This window comes from Scyliorhinus canicula, chromosome 11 (genome assembly GCF_902713615.1).
Source record: "Scyliorhinus canicula chromosome 11, sScyCan1.1, whole genome shotgun sequence".
Classification (NCBI taxonomy): Eukaryota; Metazoa; Chordata; class Chondrichthyes; order Carcharhiniformes; family Scyliorhinidae; genus Scyliorhinus; species Scyliorhinus canicula.
Genome location: NC_052156.1, coordinates 107,348,168 through 107,368,212, shown reverse-complemented (window position 1 = coordinate 107,368,212; position 20,045 = coordinate 107,348,168). Strand labels below are relative to the sequence as shown.

At 41.1% G+C, this 20,045-nt stretch overlaps 2 protein-coding genes across 4 annotated transcripts in view; both read left to right on the top strand.

Annotated features, from left to right (window-relative positions):
* The window catches only part of LOC119973262 (lymphoid-restricted membrane protein), a 227,807-nt gene that overhangs the window by 106,684 nt on the left and 101,078 nt on the right, over positions 1-20,045 (top strand). The gene's annotated exons all lie outside the window — the stretch shown is intronic.
* On the top strand, positions 5-7,999 carry LOC119973265 (uncharacterized protein K02A2.6-like). Its single transcript, XM_038811018.1, has 2 exons — positions 5-593; positions 7,797-7,999. The coding sequence occupies exons 1-2, from the start codon at positions 176-178 to the stop codon at positions 7,844-7,846; spliced, it is 468 nt and encodes a 155-aa protein (XP_038666946.1). The 5' UTR covers positions 5-175; the 3' UTR covers positions 7,847-7,999.

The following is a 20,045-nucleotide window of genomic DNA, read 5'->3' as shown; positions in this document are numbered from 1 at the left end:
TTATCACCATGGGTGAAAGTAGGTCGCGACCTTTTTCATTCATATAGCAGAGATTACATTTTAGAGATTACTGACTATTATTCAAATTTTGTAGAAGTCATGAAATTGAATGATCTCATATCCACAACTGTTATTAAGACATCTTTGCTAGGCATGGTATATACCTCAAGCCATAATGTCAGATAATGGTCCGTATTTTAACAGTTGGGAATGGACTGAATTTACCACGACGTACAAATTCAGACATATCACCTCAAACCCTCCTTTCCCGCAATCTAACGGAAAGGTTGAGAAAGGCATTAATATAATGAAGCAGTTATTAAGTAAAGCCAGAGACACTCAATCTGACTTCTACTTAGCCTTGTTAATTTACAGATCATCACCTCTGACCACAGGATTATCTCCAGTGCAGATATTGTTTAACTGGAACATCAGATCAACACTGCCTCAGCTACATATTCCTGATCCTGACCAACATGATGTTGTGAAAAAACTGCATCATCAACGTCAGAAACAGTACTATGATCAACATGCCAAGAATCTGAAACCTCTTGAAGTAGATGATGATGTTCGCATCAGATTTCCTGAAGGAGGTTGGTCCGATACTGCTCTAGTTGTTAGACAGGTTTCACCGAGATCATATATGGTAAAAGCATCAGATGATGTGTTAAGCAGAAGAAATTGTTGTGATCTTCTACCAAGTTAAGGTTCACACACCAGTTTTTCTGATCTTGATTTATATCAATCTGTTTTAAGAAATGTTGAACAACAACATTTTGCTTCATAACTGAGCAAGAACATTAAAATTTCTTCCTCACCATTGAACTTAAGATGGTCTACAAGATGTAGAAAGCCAAATCGACTTAATCTATTAACTTTATCATCATTCTAGTGTTTGCTGTACTATGTAAACCCTGCATTTCTCGCGTAAATGTTCTTGTAGGTACACAAAATATTTTTTTTTAAAAAGGGGAGGAAATGTAATGATCCCTGTATGTAGTAATATATGATCAGACTATGTTAAGCTAGTACAGGCAACTGAACACCTAGATGGCCACACTATCAGGACCTATATAAATGTTTTCCCGCTCTTTCCTGGAGGAGTCTGTGTTTGGATTGCAGAGAGTACAGAGCTAGAGAGAAGAATTAATAGATATCAGTAATTATCTTTTTCTTACTTAATAGTTTGATCTTCAGTTATTTGTTTGTTCACTAGTTTAGTATTAAGTAAAAAGAACTCGGGATATTATTTTATATTACTCATTAATTTACTTCATAATCACTGGAAGACTACGGCTATATTTGAACAACTCGGCTAGACAAAAAGAGTAATATATATATATATAAATTAAACATCGTAATATAACAATGACCAGATAGATAATTTATTGTAAGAAAGGGGGACTAAAGAGGCAAGAAGAATGTTCAGGAAAATAAATGAGATAAAGAAAACTGCAATTCCAGGGTCAGTGATAATAACCGTGCATGCACCCTGCTGTGCATTGCCTCCTATAAATGCAGCAGTCACACATACAATCCACGCCATTGGCATTAAAGGCAGCCTTCCACTAAAGAGCGAGTTGAAAACCAGGCACCATAAATATAAGGTAATCACTAATGGATTCAATGAAGAATTCAGGAGAGCAATGAAATGAAATGAAAATCGTTTATTGTGTAGGCTTCAATGAAGTTACTGTGAAGAGAATGTGCAACTAGGGGCTGGTTTAGCTCAGTGGGCCAGACAGCTTGTTTGTGATTGCGAACAAGGCCAGCAGCGCGGGTTCAATTCCTGTACCAGCTGAAAATTCTAAATTCTCCCTCTGTGTACCTGAGCAGGCGCCGGAATGTGGCAACTAGGGGCTTTTCACAGTAACTTAATTGCAGTGTTAATGTAAGCCTACTTGTGGCAATAAAGATTATTTTTTATGGCGCAGTTGCGGTAAATTGCATAGATCCCTTTTAAGTTGGATAAAACTCTAGAAAGGACTAGCAGAATATGTTGATCGAATGAATGAAATATAGGATGGGATGAGGCTTTCATAGAGAATCAACACTGGCCTTTATCAATATTCTGTCAATATCTATATTCTGTCAAACTACAGCCATGTAATTAAGATTGTGGGGGAGGCAGAAATAGGGACAATTCCTGTTTGACATGCTTTGATGATTGGATCAATTTCAGGAAGACCGAATTGACCTTTCGTGTGTCGCTTGATATTGCACCAACCTTTTTATTGAATGTGATTTCTACTCCAAACAAGAATTGATCCAACGCTCACTCTCTCTACTGAAGGTCCATTTTCAGTCAGAACTCAGGCAACCCTTAACCCACCTGCTGTGATCATGCTTGTAACTACCCCTGACCGCCACACCACCCTGCCATATCCCTACCAAACCCACCCACTAGAGCTTGTGACCCGCTGGGTGATTGTATCTATTTATACAGCACATCATTGCAATACAATGCTTAATTCAGCCTCCCATTAGAACCACTTGCTACATATTACAGATGTCATTGTCTCCATAAAAGTACACCCCATACAGCATTGTGTGTCTGCTGCATGTGCAGCATTTTTAATCCATTCATTTGATGTGGGCATCCCTGACAAAGCCAGCATTTCACCTACCTTAACCATCCTTGAGAAGTTAGTGTGGAGCTACCTTCTTGAACCTTTGCAGTCTGTGATGTAGGTGCACCCACAGTGCTGTGGGCTAGGGAATTCCAAGATTGTGCCCAGCGATAGTTAAGAACATAAGAACATAAGAACTAGGAGCAGGAGTAGGCCATCTGGCCCCTCGGGCCTGCTCCACCATTCAATTAGATCATGGCTGATCTTTTGTGGACTCAGCTCCACTTTCCGGCCCGAACACCATAACCCTTAATCCCTTTATTCTTCAAAAAACTATCTATCTTTACCTTAAAAACATGTAAAGAAGGAGCCTCAGCTGCTTCACTGGGCAAGGAATTCCATAGATTCACAACCCTTTGGGTGAAGAAGTTCCTCCTAAACTCAGTCCTAAATCTACTTCCCCTTATTTTGAGGCTATGCCCCCTAGTTCTGCTGTCACCCGCCAGTGGAAACAACCTGCCCGCATCTATCCTATCTATTCCCTTCATAATTTTAAATGTTTCTATAAGATCCCCCCTCATCCTTCTAAATTCCAACGAGTACAGTCCCAGTCTGCTCAACCTCTCCTCATAATCCAACCCCTTCAGCTCTGGGATTAGCCTAGTGAATCTCCTCTGCACACCCTCCAGCGCCAGTACGTCCTTTCTCAAGTAAGGAGACCAAAACTGAACACAATACTCCAGGTGTGGCCGCACTAACACCTTATACAATTGCAACATAACCTCCCTAGTCTTAAGCTCCATCCCTCTAGCAATGAAGGACAAAATTCCATTTGCCTTCTTAATCACCTGTTGCACTTGTAAACCAACCTTCTGTGACTCATGCACTAGCACACCCAAGTCTCTCTGAACAGCGGCATGCTTTAATATTTTATCGTTTAAATAATAATCCCGTTTGCTGTTATTCCTACCAAAATGGATAACCTCACATTGTCAACATTGTAGTCCATCTGCCAGACCCTAGCCCATTCACTTAACCTATCCAAATCCCTCTGCAGACTTCCAGTATCCTCTGCACTTTTCGCTTTACCACTCATCTTAGTGTCATCTGCAAACTTGGACACATTGCCATTGGTCCCCAACTCCAAATCATCAATGTAAATTGTGAACAATTGTGGGCCCAACACGGATCCCTGAGGGACACCACTAGCTACTGATTGCCAACCAGAGAAACACCCATTTATTCCAACTCTTTACTTTCTATTAATTAACCAATCCTCTATCCATGCTACTACTTTACCCTTAATGCCATGCATCTTTATCTTATGCAGCAGCCTTTTGTGTGGTACCTTGTCAAAGGCTTTCTGGAAATCCAGATATACCACATCCATCGGCTCCCCGTTATCTACTGCACTGGTAATGTCCTCAAAAAATTCCACTAAATTAGTTAGGCATGACCTGCCTTTTACGAACCCATGCTGCGTCTGCCCAATGGGACAATTTCTATCCAGATGCCTCGCAATTTCGTCCTTGATGATAGATTCCAGCATCTTCCCTATTACCGAAGTTAAACTCACTGGCCTATAATTTCCTGCTTTCTGCCTACCTCCTTTTTTAAACAGTGGCGTCACGTTTGCTAATTTCCAATCCACCGGGACCACCCCAGAGTCTAGTGAATTTCGGTAAATTATCACTAGTGCATCTGCAATTTCCCTAGCCATCTCTTTTAGCACTCTGGGATGCATTCCATCAGGGCCAGGAGACTTGTCTACCTTTAGCCCCATTAGCTTGCCCATCACTCCCTCCTTAGTGATAACAATCCTCTCAAGGTCCTCACCTGTCATAGCCTCATTTCTATCAGTCGCTGGCATGTTATTTGTGTCTTCCACTGTGAAGACTGACCCAAAAAACCTCTTCAGTTCCTCAGCCATTTCCTCATTTCCCATTATTAAAACTCCCTTCTCATCCTCTAAATGGCCAATATTTACCTTAGCCACTCTTTTTTTGTCTTATATATTTGTAAAAACTTTTACTGTCTGTTTTTATATTCTGAGCAAGTTTACTCTCATACTCTATCTTGCTCTTTATAGCTTTTTTAGTAGCTTTCTGTTGCCCCCTAAAGATTTCCCAGTCCTCTAATCTCCCAGCAATCTTTGCCACTTTATATGCTTTTTCCTTCAATTTGATACTCTCCCTTATTTCCTTAGATATCCACGGTCGATTTTCCCTCTTTCTTCCGTCCTTCCTTTTTGTTGGTATAAACCTTTGCTGAGCACTGTGAAAAATTGCTTGGAAGGTTCTCCACTGTTCCTCAACTGTTCCACCATAAAGTCTTAGCTCCCAGTCTACCTTAGCTAGTTCTTCTCTCATCCCCTTGTAATCTCCTTTGTTTAAACACAAAACACTAGTATTTGATTTTACTTTCTCACCCTCCATCTGTATTTTAAATACCACCATATTGTGATCGCTCCTTCCGAGAGGATCCCTAACTATGAGATCATGAATCAATCCTGTCTCATTACACAGGACAAGATCTAGGACCGCTTGTTCCCTCTTAGGTTCCATTACATACTGTTCTAGGAAACTATCGCGGATACATTCTATAAACTCCTCCTCACGGTTGCCTTGACCGACCTGGTTAAACCAATCGACATGTAGATTAAAATCCCCCATGATAACTGCTGTACCATTTCTACATGCATCAGTCATTTCTTTGTTTATTGCCTGCCCCACCATCTCGTTACTATTTGGTGGCCGATAGACTACTCCTATCAGTGACTTTTTCGCCTTACTATTCCTGATTTCCACCCAAATGGATTCAACCTTATCCTCCATAGCACAGATGTCATCCCTTACTATTGCCCGGATGTCATCCTTAAATAACAAAGCAACACCACCTCCCTTACCATCCACTCTGTCCTTCCGAATAGTTTGATACCCTCGGATATTTAACTCCCAGTCGTGACCATCCTTTAACCATGTTTCAGTAATGGCCACTAAATCATAGTCATTTACGATGTTTTGTGCCACCAACTCATTTACTTTATTCCGAATACTACGAGCATTCAGGTAAAGTACACTTATGTTGGTTTTTTTACCTCTGTTTTGAATCTTAACATCTCCAGTTTTATTCCTTTTGTTATTACTGGGCCTATTCACTGTGCTCCCCTCAGTCACTGTACCTTGTACTGTCACCCTTATGGATTTCTGACTATGTCTTCTCTGCCTTGCACTTTTCCCCTTACTTCCTTTTGTTTCTGTCCCTGTTTTACTACCTTCCAACTTCCAGCATTGGTTCCCATCCCCCTGCCACATTAGTTTAAACCCTCCCCAACAGCTCTAGAAAACACCCCCCCTAGGACATCGGTTCCAGTCCTGCCCAAGTGCAGACCGTCCGGTTTGTACTGGTCCCACCTCCCCCAGAACTGGTCCCAATGCCCCAGGAATTTGAATCCCTCCCTCTTGCACCATCTCTCGAGCCACGCATTCATCCTATCTATCCTGACATTCCTACTCTGTCTAGCTCGTGGCACTGGTAGCAATCCTGAGATTACTACCTTTGAGGTCCTACTTTTTAATTCAACTCCTAACTCCCTGAATTCGGCTTGTAGGACCTCATCCGTTTTTTACCTATATCGTTGGTGCCTATGTGCACCACGACAGCTGGCTGTTCACCCTCCCCCCCCCCCCCCCCCCCCGCCCCCCCCCCCCCCCCCCCAGAATGTCCTGCAGCCGCTCCGAGACATCCTTGACCCTTGCACCAGGGAGGCAGCATACCATCCTGGAGTCTCGATTGCGTCCACAGAACCGCCTGTCTATTCCCCTTACGATTGAGTCCCCTATCACTATAGCCCTGCCATTTTTCTGGCTGCTGCTGCCTTCCCCTGGTGAGCCATCTTCCTCAACAGTATCCAAAGCGGTATATCTGTTTTGCAGGGAGATGACCGCAGGGGACACCTGCACTGCCTTCCTACTCTTGCTCTTTCTTTTGGTCACCCATTTTCTATCTCCCTCAGTAACCTTCACCTGCGGTGTGACCAACTCGCTAAACGTGCTATCCACGACCTCCTCAGCATCGCGGATGCTCCAAAGTGAGTCCATCCGCAGCTCCAGAGCCGTCAAGCGGTCTAACAAGAGCTGCAACTGAACACACTTATTGCACGTGAAGGAGCCAGGGACAGTGGACGTGTCCCTGAGCTCCCACATCGCACACGAGGAGCATGACATGGGTCTGGGATCTCCTGCCATGTCTTAAACCCTTGGTAAACTTAAACAACTAGAATTTCAAAATAAAAATAAATAAATTAGACAATGAAAAGAAAAAGAGAGACTACTTACCAGTCACTTACCAGGGTTAAAAAGCACCTCCTCACACTCTGCACCGAATTACCTCTCTGCACCAAATTACCAAGTTTCAATCTCCCACTCTGTATGAGTCTCACTCCAGATGTGTCTCCTGGAAAAGTGCTTGCTTACTGTGTGCGCTCTCTGTCTGTCTTTTATACAGCTATAAAAGGAACAATAATACATGCCCAGGTCGGCATGGTGTCCAGCTTGGGGAACTTTGAGATGGTGTTTCCAAGTTTCTGCTGCCCTTGCCTGAGATGGTGGGGATGCTGTTGAAAGAGTGTTGGCAAATTGCTACAGTGCATCTTGTAGATGGTGGAAGAAGTAAATATTCACAGTTGTGAATGGTATGACAATCAAGCATGTTGTGATATATTGTACTGATGGTTGCTCAGCTAATCCCTAAATCTGCAGCAGACCATATCAATAAAATGATGTATTGAAATCAAATTGACAAACTGTGGCCCAACTTTCTAAAAAGAAATCTCCATTTCTTGTATTGTTTGTTTTCAAGTTGTAAAGTTGGGAAATTTGAGTAGGGTTGGAAGGAGTGATGAGCATGGAAGCATCAGAGTTTTAAACCCAGGAGGTTGATTTGCGTCCTTTTCTTTTAGTGAAGGAAGGCCTGTCATTTTAATCCAACTTGGGTTGAGAAGCAGGGTTGCTCCAAGTTAGGTCTATCTTGGAGGCTTCGTCACATGTCGGCACGCCCCACACTTGTCATTCGTCCATCCACCTGGCTCCCCACACTAAATGAGAAGTGACTACACTTTTTTGTTGTTTAATGGGAGTTCATTTTAATTTTAACTGTTAACCAACCAGCCCTTTCTCTTTTCACTACTAATATACTTTCTATTAATGCCTGTGATTTTTCTCCCAGGTGATGTTTCCAGCATGTTGGAGATTAATTTTCAATTAATGGAGAGTTGACAACCCTTACCTACAAGTCATTCTAGTTCTGCACTGTGCAGTTGAATTTTGAAGTTAATTTATAATCTCGGAATTATTACGATTTGATAAACCATTAATGTTTAAAGAAAAGTCTGAATATCCCATGATTAACTGATCGAATTATGCCGCAGGATTTCATGTTCTTCAACAAAAAACAAAGCAAGTACTATTAACTTAACTTTATAGTTTATAATTACTTGTGCTATAAACTCTATCTTACTTCCCCCAATAATTCTCTTGCACTTCAACCCTGAAGGTTCATTAATCTGTGTAGGGACCAACTCAAAACCCACAGCCGTCCAGATTTGAATAGTTGCTCTCCAAGATTTTATGGGAATCCTTCTATTAACCTTTTGGTTAATACAGCCCTCCAATCTTTCCTGACTGTTGATGCCTCCACTTCTTGTTACTAGCAGATACCCAACTGCCTTCTCGGAGCTTCCAAGCTAAATCTGATGACTGCTTTCTGCCACAAGACTCTGTGAGGACCACTATAAATTTCTTCCTCTAGCTTCCAACTAGACAAATCTTCAGACTGCATTTTCACTCAAATACAAACTTGACAACATAAATTTCATTCTCTTTAGCTCTTGGAATTCAGTGGTATGCAGTCTCCATCAAATTATAACTGAGCGGCCTGCTTTCTGAGCAAGTACCCAGATGAATTAAACAGCACGGCAGCACAGTGGTTAGCACAGTTGCTTCACAGCTCCAGGGTTCCAGGTTTGATTCCTCACTTGGGGATACAATCTGTGCGGAGTTTGCACGTTCTCCGTGTCTGTGTGGGTTTCCTCCGGGTGCTCCGGTTGCCTCTCCCAGTCCAAAGATGTGCAGGTTAGGTGGATTGGCCATGATAAATTGTCCTTGGTGTCCATAAAGGTTAGTTGGGGTTACTGGGTTATGAGGATGGATTGGAAGTGTGGGTGTGGGTGGGGTGCTCTTTCAAGGACCGGTGCAGACTCAATGAGCTGAATGGCCTCCTACAATGTACATTCTATGATTCTATGAAAAGATCCCGTGCAACTCCGCCAGCCCATCTCTATCACAATGTTACATGCTTACAGAAATTTTAAAGTACTGTTATGCTATGTGCCTACATGCCATTGCAATGTAAAGGTGCTCAGCAGAGCACGAATTAACGTGGGTCGGAAGAATAGTATTGAAGTTAAAACTCACCACTATTCTTAGAATTCCCCCTATACCAAAAAAAGGTTGATATTCTAAATGGTGAACAGGGATTCTCACTCCCTGACTCCAGTGCAGGCTTCTGTGAGTGCTATTCAGGTCAAACTATCTTTTCAAGTTATCCCCCGGTATAACCCATACCTTCACCGAAGAATTTTACCTACTTACCCCTTAATAGCATTGATGTCCTGGGTCCTGCGTTATTAAGGAAGTGAAGTAAGCTAATAACCACTTTTTCAGGTTAAGTTATTTTTATTATTATATTTTTTCTTTTAAAAGCTGCAAACACTTTCTTTACAGAAAGGAAAAAAGATCTTGCTTCTGGCTGCTTCAGGCCCACCTTGGCAATCGATCTTCTTAAAATCTGGTTTTCTTGAGTTGTATTTGCTGGTGAACTCGGTTGCTGTGTCCTGTTCTTCCCATGCACCGAGCTGTGAGAGCTGGCTCTGCTAGCTATCTCTAAGCTGACTCTGACTCCTGTTTAAATTCTAGTCTTCCTTAGATGTATAACTGTTTAAACTCGGCTGCTTGCCTTGTCTTTCCCATGACCGAGCTCTCTCTCTCTGAGTTCTCCTCCCCTTCTCTCCTGTTGCTGGTGCTGTTCTCTGTCCTCTGTTCCCTGGGTTTATATTCTCTTTCTGAGAGTTATTAAGTTTTAACGACTTTATTGTAAATGGGCTTGTTTCACTTTGATAGTTTAAAAGTATCTTTGATGTAAACATCTTACTACAACTAATTATTCATTTTGGGCATATCGTCTCCTCTCAGATCTGATTAAAAAATGCTTTGGTTTCAATAGTTAACTTTTATTTCTGTAATTTCGAATCGTTTAATTTTCCAATTGTCCCCAGCTCATAACTTTGCCTTTGATTTTGACTTACATGATGTTTCTCGTAGACAGGTCGTCTCCAATTTTCTTCTAATTGACTTGATGTTCATAGAATTTTACACTTTAAATTTGACACCAAATTTGACTGAGTATCTTCCATCCTTTCCAGCTGTTTACTAAGAGAGTTTATTTCAATGAAGGTGTGAAACTTTGCTTTTAGCGGTATGCTAAAATTTAACTTGGTTATGACTTGAAAGACTTGCCTGTTTTAAACATTCATCACTTAATGCAATTGAAACTCTCATCCATGCTTTTTCAGATGCTTCCTGAGATAGTTACATTCCATGAAGGTGTGAGCCATTGTTTTAGCTTACCACATGAGACCTGTGTGTTTGCTAAGCCTTTCTTGTGAGCAAGAATCTGCATTTTATAACCCTGCTCTTTGCAGCTGCTATTAACCTTTTGTGGGATCTTTCCCTGTACCCTCTCAAACCAGATATTGCCAGACTTCCATGTTTCAAATGACACATTTTTCTGTATTTTCAAGAACAGTATATTCACACAGCCACTACCTTCAGCAATCACATGAGTAGGATTGTCCACCTAAGAAACCTTGTGTTATTGGTCATGGGTTCTGTGGGTTTTTGCGTGGCTGATGAGCTCGATCCTAGAGAAGCATCTTTGACTGTGCACTTGGTCGGTGTTTCCGAGAGGTGGGATCGATCCTTCGACTCCACAATGTGGTATATACAGTCACATGGTTATAGACTCTCAGAACAATTTATAAACCGAACTCTAGCCTGCATGATGGAACGGCACCATGAATGACCATCCCTTTAACTATAAATAGTTAAAGGTAACCAATAAAAGGTTCATATTTAAACCGAACAAGCCTCAAGATTTCATCAATGAGACACCACAGCAGTGAGATGTCATATTAAAGATACCATATTATGACACGCTGTTTTACCTTCAATATAGCTCTTTGATCCAGCTGGTAGCAGTGCCCTGATTCTCGCTGTCTCCAGGACATCTTTTGGCATAGTTGGTTCTGAAAATAGGTGTTAGCAGCAAATCTTAAGTCACCTGTCTTATTTTCATCCAAGCCACAACATTCAAGGCAGGAGAGCAAAACCTCATGGTCCAACCTAACATTGCATTGGAAACTCTCCAGGTGGTAAAGATATTCTGACATGGGCATCCTGCTGATGGCGGTGTCAAATTCTCCATAGAACTCAGCTTCTGCCTTTTGTAGTGGAGGGCAATCCTAGAGTGCGCCCCATGCAATCTCTGGCAGCAGAGTCCACATCACAGGGACATAACCTCAAAATTAGAGCGAATGCTTTCGAGGATGATGTCAAAAGTATTTCTTCATAGTGAAGTGAAAATATTGAACTCCCTACCCCACAAGCTTGTCAGGGTCAGTTTAATAGATTTTTGTAAGGGTATTTGAGGGTTTCAGAACTAGTGGGTATTTTTTTTTTTAAATGATTTCCTTGGATGTGGGCATTTATTCCAATTCCATTCCCACACCTTTAGTTGTGTACTAAGGCGGACTTTTGTCTTTTTCCATACCTGATTACTCCTGGAACAGGTTACTCGTCTGTCACCAGGACTAGGAGTGTCTCTTGCTGTTAATTGGCATGTTTGGAATATTTTGCAGGTTGTAACATAAGAACATAAGAACTAGGAGCAGGAGTAGGCCATCTGGTCCTTCGAGCCTGCTCCACCATTCAATTAGATCATGGCTGATCTTTTGTGGACTCAGCTCCACTTTCCGGCCCGAACACCATAACCCTTAATCCCTTTATTCTTCAAAAAACTATCTATCTTTACCTTAAAAACATGTAATGAAGGAGCCTCAACTGTTTTACTGGGCAAGGAATTCCATAGATTCGCAACCCTTTGGGTGAAGAAGTTCCTCCTAAACTCAGTCCTAAATCTACTTCCCCTTATTTTGAGGCTATGTCCCCTAGTTCTGCTGTCACCCGCCAGTGGAAACAACCTGCCCGCATCTATCCTATCTATTCCCTTCATAATTTTAAATGTTTCTATAAGATCCCCCCTCATCCTTCTAAATTCCAACGAGTACAGTCCCAGTCTGCTCAACCTCTCCTCATATTCCAACCCCTTCAGCTCTGGGATTAACCTAGTGAATCTCCTCTGCACACCCTCCAGTGCCAGTACATCCTTTCTCGAGTAAGGAGACCAAAACTGAACACAATACTCCAGGTGTGGCCGCACTAACACTTTATACCAGGGGTGGGCAAACTACGGCCCGCGGGCCGCATGCGGCCTGCCAAATGTCTTTATGCGGCCCACCAAGTCATTAAAAAAAAAAAAAAAAAAAATTTTTTTAAATTTTTTTTTAAGGTTAATGGGGGGGGGGCTGTTGGGTTACTTACTGGTATAGGGTGGATACGTTGACTTGAGTAGGGTGATCATTGCTCGGCACAATGTCGAGGGCCGATATGTTCTCTATGAGGCGCCCAGAATCATAATCGGGTGAAGTAATTATTTTACTTAATATACTATGCGGCCCTTTTAAAATTGTGAATTTCTGAATGTGGCCCTTGCACGGAAAAGTTTGCCCACCCCTGCCTTATACAATTGCAACATAACCTCCCTAGTCTTAAACTCCATCCCTCTCGCAATGAAGGACAAAATTCCATTTGCTTTCTTAATCACCTGTTGCACTTGTAAACCAACCTTCTGTGACTCATGAACTAGCACACCCAAGTCTCTCTGAACAGCGGCATGCTTTAATATTTTATTGTTTAAATAATAATCCCGTTTGCTGTTATTCCTACCAAAATGGATAACCTCACATTTGTCAACATTGTATTCCGTCTGCCAGACCCTAGCCCATTCACTTAACCTATCCAAATCCCTCTGCAGACTTCCAGTATCCTCTGCACTTTTCGCTTTACCACTCATCTTAGTGTCATCTGCAAACTTGGACACATTACCCTTGGTCCCCAACTCCAAATCATCTATGTAAATTGTGAACAATTGTGGGCCCAACACGGAACCCTGAGGGACACCACTAGCTACTGATTGCCAACCAGAGAAACACCCATTTATCCCAACTCTTTGCTTTCTATTAATTAACCAATCCTCTATCCATGCTACTACTTTACCCTTAATGCCATGCATCTTTATCTTATGCAGCAACCTTTTGTGTGGCACCTTGTCAAAGGCTTTCTGGAAATCCAGATATACCACATCCATCGGCTCCCCGTTATCTACTGCACTGGTAATGTCCTCAAAAAATTCCACTAAATTAGTTAGGCATGACCTGCCCTTTACGAACCCATGCTGCGTCTGCCCAATGGGACAATTTCTATCCAGATGCCTTGCAATTTCTTCCTTGATGATAGATTCCAGCATCTTCCCTACTACCGAAATTAAGCTCACTGGCCTATAATTTCCTGCTTTCTGCCTACCTCCTTTTTTAAACAGTGGCGTCACGTTTGCTAATTTCCAATCCACCGGGACCACCCCAGAGTCTAGTGAATTTCGGTAAATTATCACTAGTGCATCTGCAATTTCCCTAGCCATCTCTTTTAGCACTCTGGGATGCATTCCATCAGGGCCAGGAGACTTGTCTACCTTTAGCCCCATTAGCTTGCCCATCACTCCCTCCTTAGTGATAACAATCCTCTCAAGGTCCTCACCTGTCATAGCCTCATTTCTATCAGTCGCTGGCATGTTATTTGTGTCTTCCACTGTGAAGACTGACCCAAAAAACACAACCTGTTTGGCCACTGTTCTTGGCCACTGTTCTTGGCCATCAAATCCTGTGGTCGGGCTCTAACCCGGAGCTCCTGGCTGAGAGGCAAGGAGGCTTCCCACTGTGTAGCAAGACTTCCTCCCTCGCATTTATTGCCCATCCCTAATTGCCCTAAAGGTGATTGTGAGCTGTCGCTGCTGTCCATGTAGTGTCAGTGTACACGCAGTGCCATGAGAAAAATATTTTGACTCAGCAACAGTAAAGGAACTGTGATATATTTCCACGTCAGGATGATGTGTGACTTGGAGGAGGACTTGCAAGCGTTGTGATGTTCCTATGTGTCTGTTGCCCTTCTGGTTCAAAATGGTAGAGGTTATGGGGTTAGGAGGTGCTGTCGAAGGAGGCTTGGCCGCTTGCTGGAATTGGAAATTAAGATAAAAATCGGCCATGACCTAGTGAATGAGCATTAAAAGTCTTGAGGGGCTTAATAGCCTCTTCCTGTCACTGTTTGGCTTACCCATTCAATGTGGCAGTAACTTTTTTTTTTTATAAATTTAGTGTACCCAATCATTTTTCCAATTAAGGGGCAATTTAGAGTGGCCAATCCACCTAGCTTGCACCTTTTTGGGTTGTGGGGGCGAAACCCACGCAAACACGGGGAGAATGTGCAAACTCCACACGGACAGTGACCCAGAGCCGGGATCGAACCTGGGACCTCGGCGCCGTGAGGCAGCAGTGCTACTCACTGCGCCACCGTGCTGCCCATGTGGCAGTAACTTAATGACTAGCAAGCCACTCGATAGTCAGCGTAACTAGGAATGAGAGGGCTTAAAAATGCTCTCATACATTGAAAACAAATAAGCTAGAGAACCCTGCAACATGAGGCTCTGGTCACTTGATGTGTCCATATTTCTCTCAAAGAGCATCAAAAGGTTGGGCATTTTAACTTTTGACAGGTAATGTTTGGGAAGCTTTACATTGGAAGCAGCAGTACAAAACCTCATGGTGAGACGGTAAGTGGATGTGTGACCAGTGGCGGACTGGGTCTAAAAATATTGGTTGCCAGGAGACAAAGGGGGCCCACCCACAACTACAATGCTATCATTTAATTTTCATAACGAATAAATAAAATTTTCAAAAAATACATATGGAAAAAAGGGTACAATTAAAATTTTTGTGGAAATAAATGTGTATTTCTTAGTAATTACAGTGTACATGTACTGTACATATTACTGGCAGTGGATACCAAATGTAAATACAGAATGTTATAATTGAATTTTTCATTTATTTATTTTTTAATTTTAAGTAATTGCTTGATATTTTTAAATAGTTTACTGCACAATTTACACATTAACAGATAGTTCAAATGCACAATAGAGCATTGCATGCAGTCCACTATATTAAGAGCAATCGTTTGTGTTCGCTAGATGATTGTGCGAATCTGCCAATAATTGCTTCTGCATCCAATTCATCTAACAATTCCTTTTCAATGAACAGCAACATGTATGATCCAAATTCTCCTCAGACAGCGAATTTCTTAACCTTGTCTTTATGATCTTTAGCTTTGAAAATGCCCTCTCACATTGGACTTGAGTAACTGATAGTGTGCAGATGACTTTATAAAGTTCATAAAGATTATCATATGCCTTGTCATGAAGTCTGTTGGATGCCAGAATTTATAGTACACACAATGGTCAAGTGCTGCAAATTTTACAATTGTTGCAACTGGAATCCATATTCTCACCGTCATTAAGCAATAGCTTTAATACATCAAAGTTTGAAGCAAAAGAAAACAATTCCAATATTACTTGATCTTTGCTGATTTGTGGAAACAGCTTAATAATACCTTCCAATGCTTCATCTTCAAGGCCCTTCTCTGCAATAGTTTTAAACTTTGCTGGGTCCAAGCAGGACAAATCTTTATACAACTGTTTGTGTTGTACAAAGCGTGATTCTAGTGACTGGACAATGCAAACCATTATTAGGTTAAACACATTTACGCGAAAATCAGCTAGAGAATCTGAGGAATTTCTTTCATCATCAATAAGCTCATCTGCCATTCTTTTCTTCTTCCTCTCCCTCTTAACTGGCAATGCTGTTTCCAACGCATCAATTTCCAATGTTTGATTTTCATCCATATTCATCTGTGAAATCCTGTCATTACATTTATTTACAAATTCCAAAGCCTTGCTGTGAACGTTATCAAATGTTCTTGTCTATTCCTTGAACTTTGTTGTAGCTGAATCTACCAAACTCCATGCAGTAAACATATCTAAACCACTTTTCTGTAGATAACTTGATAATGGGGTTGTAGTTTCAAATATATACAAGTAAGTAAATGCTGTCAATATGGTTTCAAACTTTCGAAGACTTTGAAGTAAAACATTTGCTTCATGTTTTGTTTTTGCATCAAACTTTTCTGAATCTTTGATAAGCATGTCAATAGATTTACGAAAGTACAGGCAGCGGCATCATCAAAACGTCCAAATATAGTTGTTGCTGCATTGGATTTTCCTGACCATCTGGTCTCACCAATTAGCTTTAATGGTTTCATTTTTTTCTTGTCCTAGATGTTTTCCAACAACCTCTATCCATACAGCCATTCTCTTGTATGATGCTTTCACAAAAGTTGCTATATTCTGGAGCAAATTGAAAAAAGAAACTGCAGGCACACAACATTTTGTTGTTTCAGTTATCACCAAATTCAAGACATGGGCATAGCATCATATATGAACATGTTGATCAGCCACATCAGCAATTTTACTTTGTAAACCATTATATTGGCCATGGTAGTTTGCAGCGCCATCTGTGCTATCAGATAAACATTTTTGGGGGTCAATTTTAAGATGCTGTAATGTTTCAATCAATAGATCAAAATGTCCCTGTCCTGTATCATCATTACTTGGCACAACTGAAAGTAGTCGCTCACAGATAATACCTTTTAAGCACATACCGAATAATAATGCTAAACTGATCGATGGATGAATTATCTTGTGTTGAATCAACCTGAATAGAATAATATTTTGCTTGGGAAACTTCATGACTAATTCTTTCTTGTATCATATTCTTCATAATTTTGATTAACGTGTTTATAGTTGTTTTAGACTTTTTTTGCACTGCAGAAACGTGAGCTGCCATAATGGGGTCATATTTTGCCATCAACTGCACTGTAGCTACAAAATTGCCATGATTCAGAGCCTCATTATCTAGAGTGTAGGCTGATTCATTTCTGTGAAAAGGAAGTGCTTGCTTGCCTAACATCTTTATGATGTCTATAATCCTCATGACAATACTTCTCTGCTTCAATACTTCTTCTTTCCTTTTAATTAGTGATGCTGCAAAAATTTTATCTAAGGTGCCATCATTAACCACACTGATATATTGCTGAGCATTTCTGACATGTGTTGTTGTCGATTCATGTAAAGTCAAGCTCTGGCTAATACGCCTGTAGTCACTAAAGGCACGTACAAAGAGTGATGGTTTACAAGTGTTGGGAAACTCAAAGTCTAAGCAGTATGAACAATATAAGCATCTATTTTCTTTGTTATATGTTAGCCATTTTCTTGGGACTGAGTCATTCATAATTTTCCTCATACAAACGAGCATCAAATGGCAGATCATCAAGTGGCTGAAGTGGATGTTCAGCAAAAAACTGTTTTAGCTTTGTTCGTGATGGATATTGGAAGATTCCAGCAATTGATCTTTCATTTTCTTGCGTTGGTTCATTTACAGGATGTGCTTCAGAAACCAAGTCATTTATGCTTGAAGGAATATCTGATTCTCTGTCACTAGTTGAAGCTATGTGTTCAGATGTTGCAACTACAGGCAGTACAGATACAAGGAAGCCAGAAGAAATATTGAGCCTGGGTTGATTAGTAATGGATGCACTTGTATTTGTCTCTACATTCAAAGTAGCTCTTCTCTGTTCTTGTAACTCGCATGTCATTGCATCATCACTATGAGCATTGTTTCTTGCTTCTTGATTATTTGTTGCAGAACTGGATATTGATGTGGATTGTGCTTGTGGTATTATAAACTCTGTAATAGGCCTGCATCGCTTGGCTGATTCCTTCCTTTCTGCTTTTTGTTCTTTGCGTTTTAGTGACCCAGATTTATGCTTTTTCTTTTCCTTGCTGGTAGGGGTAATATTCCTGAAATAAAAACTTAGTTAAAAATAGCCCACATTGGGAAAAATGAATATTGATGATTGCAAGAATAACTTGAAGGAACGCCAGATAAACCCATACTTGATAAAAAAATATAAAATAACTTACTTACACTTCAATAGGCTATGTTCATTAGTCAATACTACTGTGGCCTATGCAGCTTCAGAAGAGGAGACAATCCACTGTCCAGTGTTCTCACCAGCAAGCAACTGAGACAACTGTTGAAACTTAGAAGTTTGGTCCGACTATAGTAAGACATTAAGAATGGTCCCACGACCAAAGTTAACATGTCCAGTTTGACACCAGTGTAGTGTTACAAGTCGCAACCCTTTGAGTTTACCGACCATGGCTTATCACTTCAATATCTTTGACCTCATGATTCACGGTCAAAGGTACCGCTTCTCCTTTTCGGTGACCTCACGACCCTATGTACTGCTTGATATCCTTTCAAGTTGCCGACCATCTCAAATCACGAACTGTAATTTTATCTTTAAATTCACATACACTTGCTGAAAACGTGGATTTCCAACTATGTCCGACCCGGGTGAACCAGCCCCCCCTCCCCCCCACTCCTTTTCACATCCGTTTAACACTGCTTCGTTCCTTCATACACTGAGTGATTATTTGTTTGTTTCTTTATTGCATTTTTATTTGGTATTGCTCTTTTTAAAAACAATTATATTTTATTAAAGTTAGAATACAAATCTCAGGAAAGAAGTTGGAGATTTATTTATCTAATTAATTATAATTTTTAAGGGCCCTTCAGAGATTCACGGGCCCCTTCTTGGCTCTCCTGGCCCCGGACCGATGTACCGGCTGAACCAAGACTACTGCTTGATATCCTTTGAAGTTGCCGACCATCTCAAATCACGAATTGTAACTTTATCTTTAAATTCACACACTCGTGCTGAAAACATGGAATTTCCTTAATTATGCCCGACCCGGGCCCCCCTATTCCACATCCTTCCACTACCTCCCCTGCTTCATTCCTTTTCATGCGCTGCTTATTTGTGTCCTGTTCTCTTTTTTTCTTCTTCCTTTTTATTACTAAAACAGTTGTCTGTGTTTGTTTCTTTATTGCATTTTTATTTGATATAGGGGGCCCACTTCATCAGGGGCCCACTTGCCATCGGGCAAGCTGACACCCTGGCCAGTCCGCCACTGTGTGTGACCAACTCAAAGGTCTCTGAGAATTAGTTCAGAATTGGCACTTTTGACTTAATCGGAGTGGGCATTTGGTGTTTCCTGGCTATGTATTTTGGAAACATTGGTAGATTAGAGCCGGTTATCTGCATAAATCCTCTGCAACAGGCGTTGTCATCAGAACTAGTTCCAAAACAGACGGTTATCCGTTCAAGGTGGAAAAAAAATTAAACGTGTAAGCTTGTGCCGTCATACTCAACAGTCTGAAAATGAGTAATAATTCGATTTTCTTTTTTTTCTCTCATCTTCTCTCTGGAAATTTCAGTTTAAACCCTTTTTCAGTACCAATTCTTAGAATGTGGTTTAATCCACCTCAGAATTTTGCAATGTTGACTTTGTTAACTCTCAAATCTGGCACATGAAGTCCGCCCACGGTTTTAAAAAGTTCAGCATATATTGTTTCCAAGCAATCTGAAAAGTCAACGAGCCTATTTCCACCTAAGAGGGGAAATAAAAGCCTTTGGCTCCTGTGTCTGAGGAATTTAAGCCAAAACTTTTTATATTGTCACTCAATAAAAAATGTTCTTGGAAACCAGTGCGTTGTACAAATCTCATTTTATAATCCAGATTTTACAGCCATGATCTCATCGGAGTGCCATTATTTTTTGCATTCATATACAATGGCAGAATGCTGGCATTGAATGAGGGAAGTCAGGAAATCGCTAACAAACACAACCTATCCTACTCTTGACATGACTCAAAAGTGCATTTACATGATCATATTTCATGGTCCCACAATGTTCTGAAGAATTTTGCAGCCAAGAAATAACTTTTTGAAGTGTAATCACTGTAGTATTGTAGGAAAAACTGCAGCTGATTTGCACGGAGCAAGCACCATAACTGGCAATACAGGACTTTGTTTCTCCATTCCTTCACATTAGCGGGGTTCCCCCTTCCTTCGTGCCGGTGGGATTTTCCGTTCCTGTTGCAGTGAATGGATATTTGACCGAGTGACAAATTCTCAGTCCTCGCTGAGAGTGGTAGCGAGGCGGACTCAGAGCGGAGATGCTCACCCCAGGTAATCTGTGTCAGTGATGTCGATTGAGGGATCGATATTGGCCA

What these genes read in the sequence shown, in the direction of transcription:
- LOC119973265 (XM_038811018.1), top strand. Translation starts at nt 176, where the DNA reads ATGTCAGATAATGGTCCGTATTTTAACAGTTGGGAATGGACTGAATTT. An exon ending in CATCAGATTTCCTGAAGGAG is followed by an intron (nt 594 to 7,796) that starts GTTGGTCCGATA and finishes TTTTTCTCCCAG; the next exon opens with GTGATGTTTCCAGCATGTTG.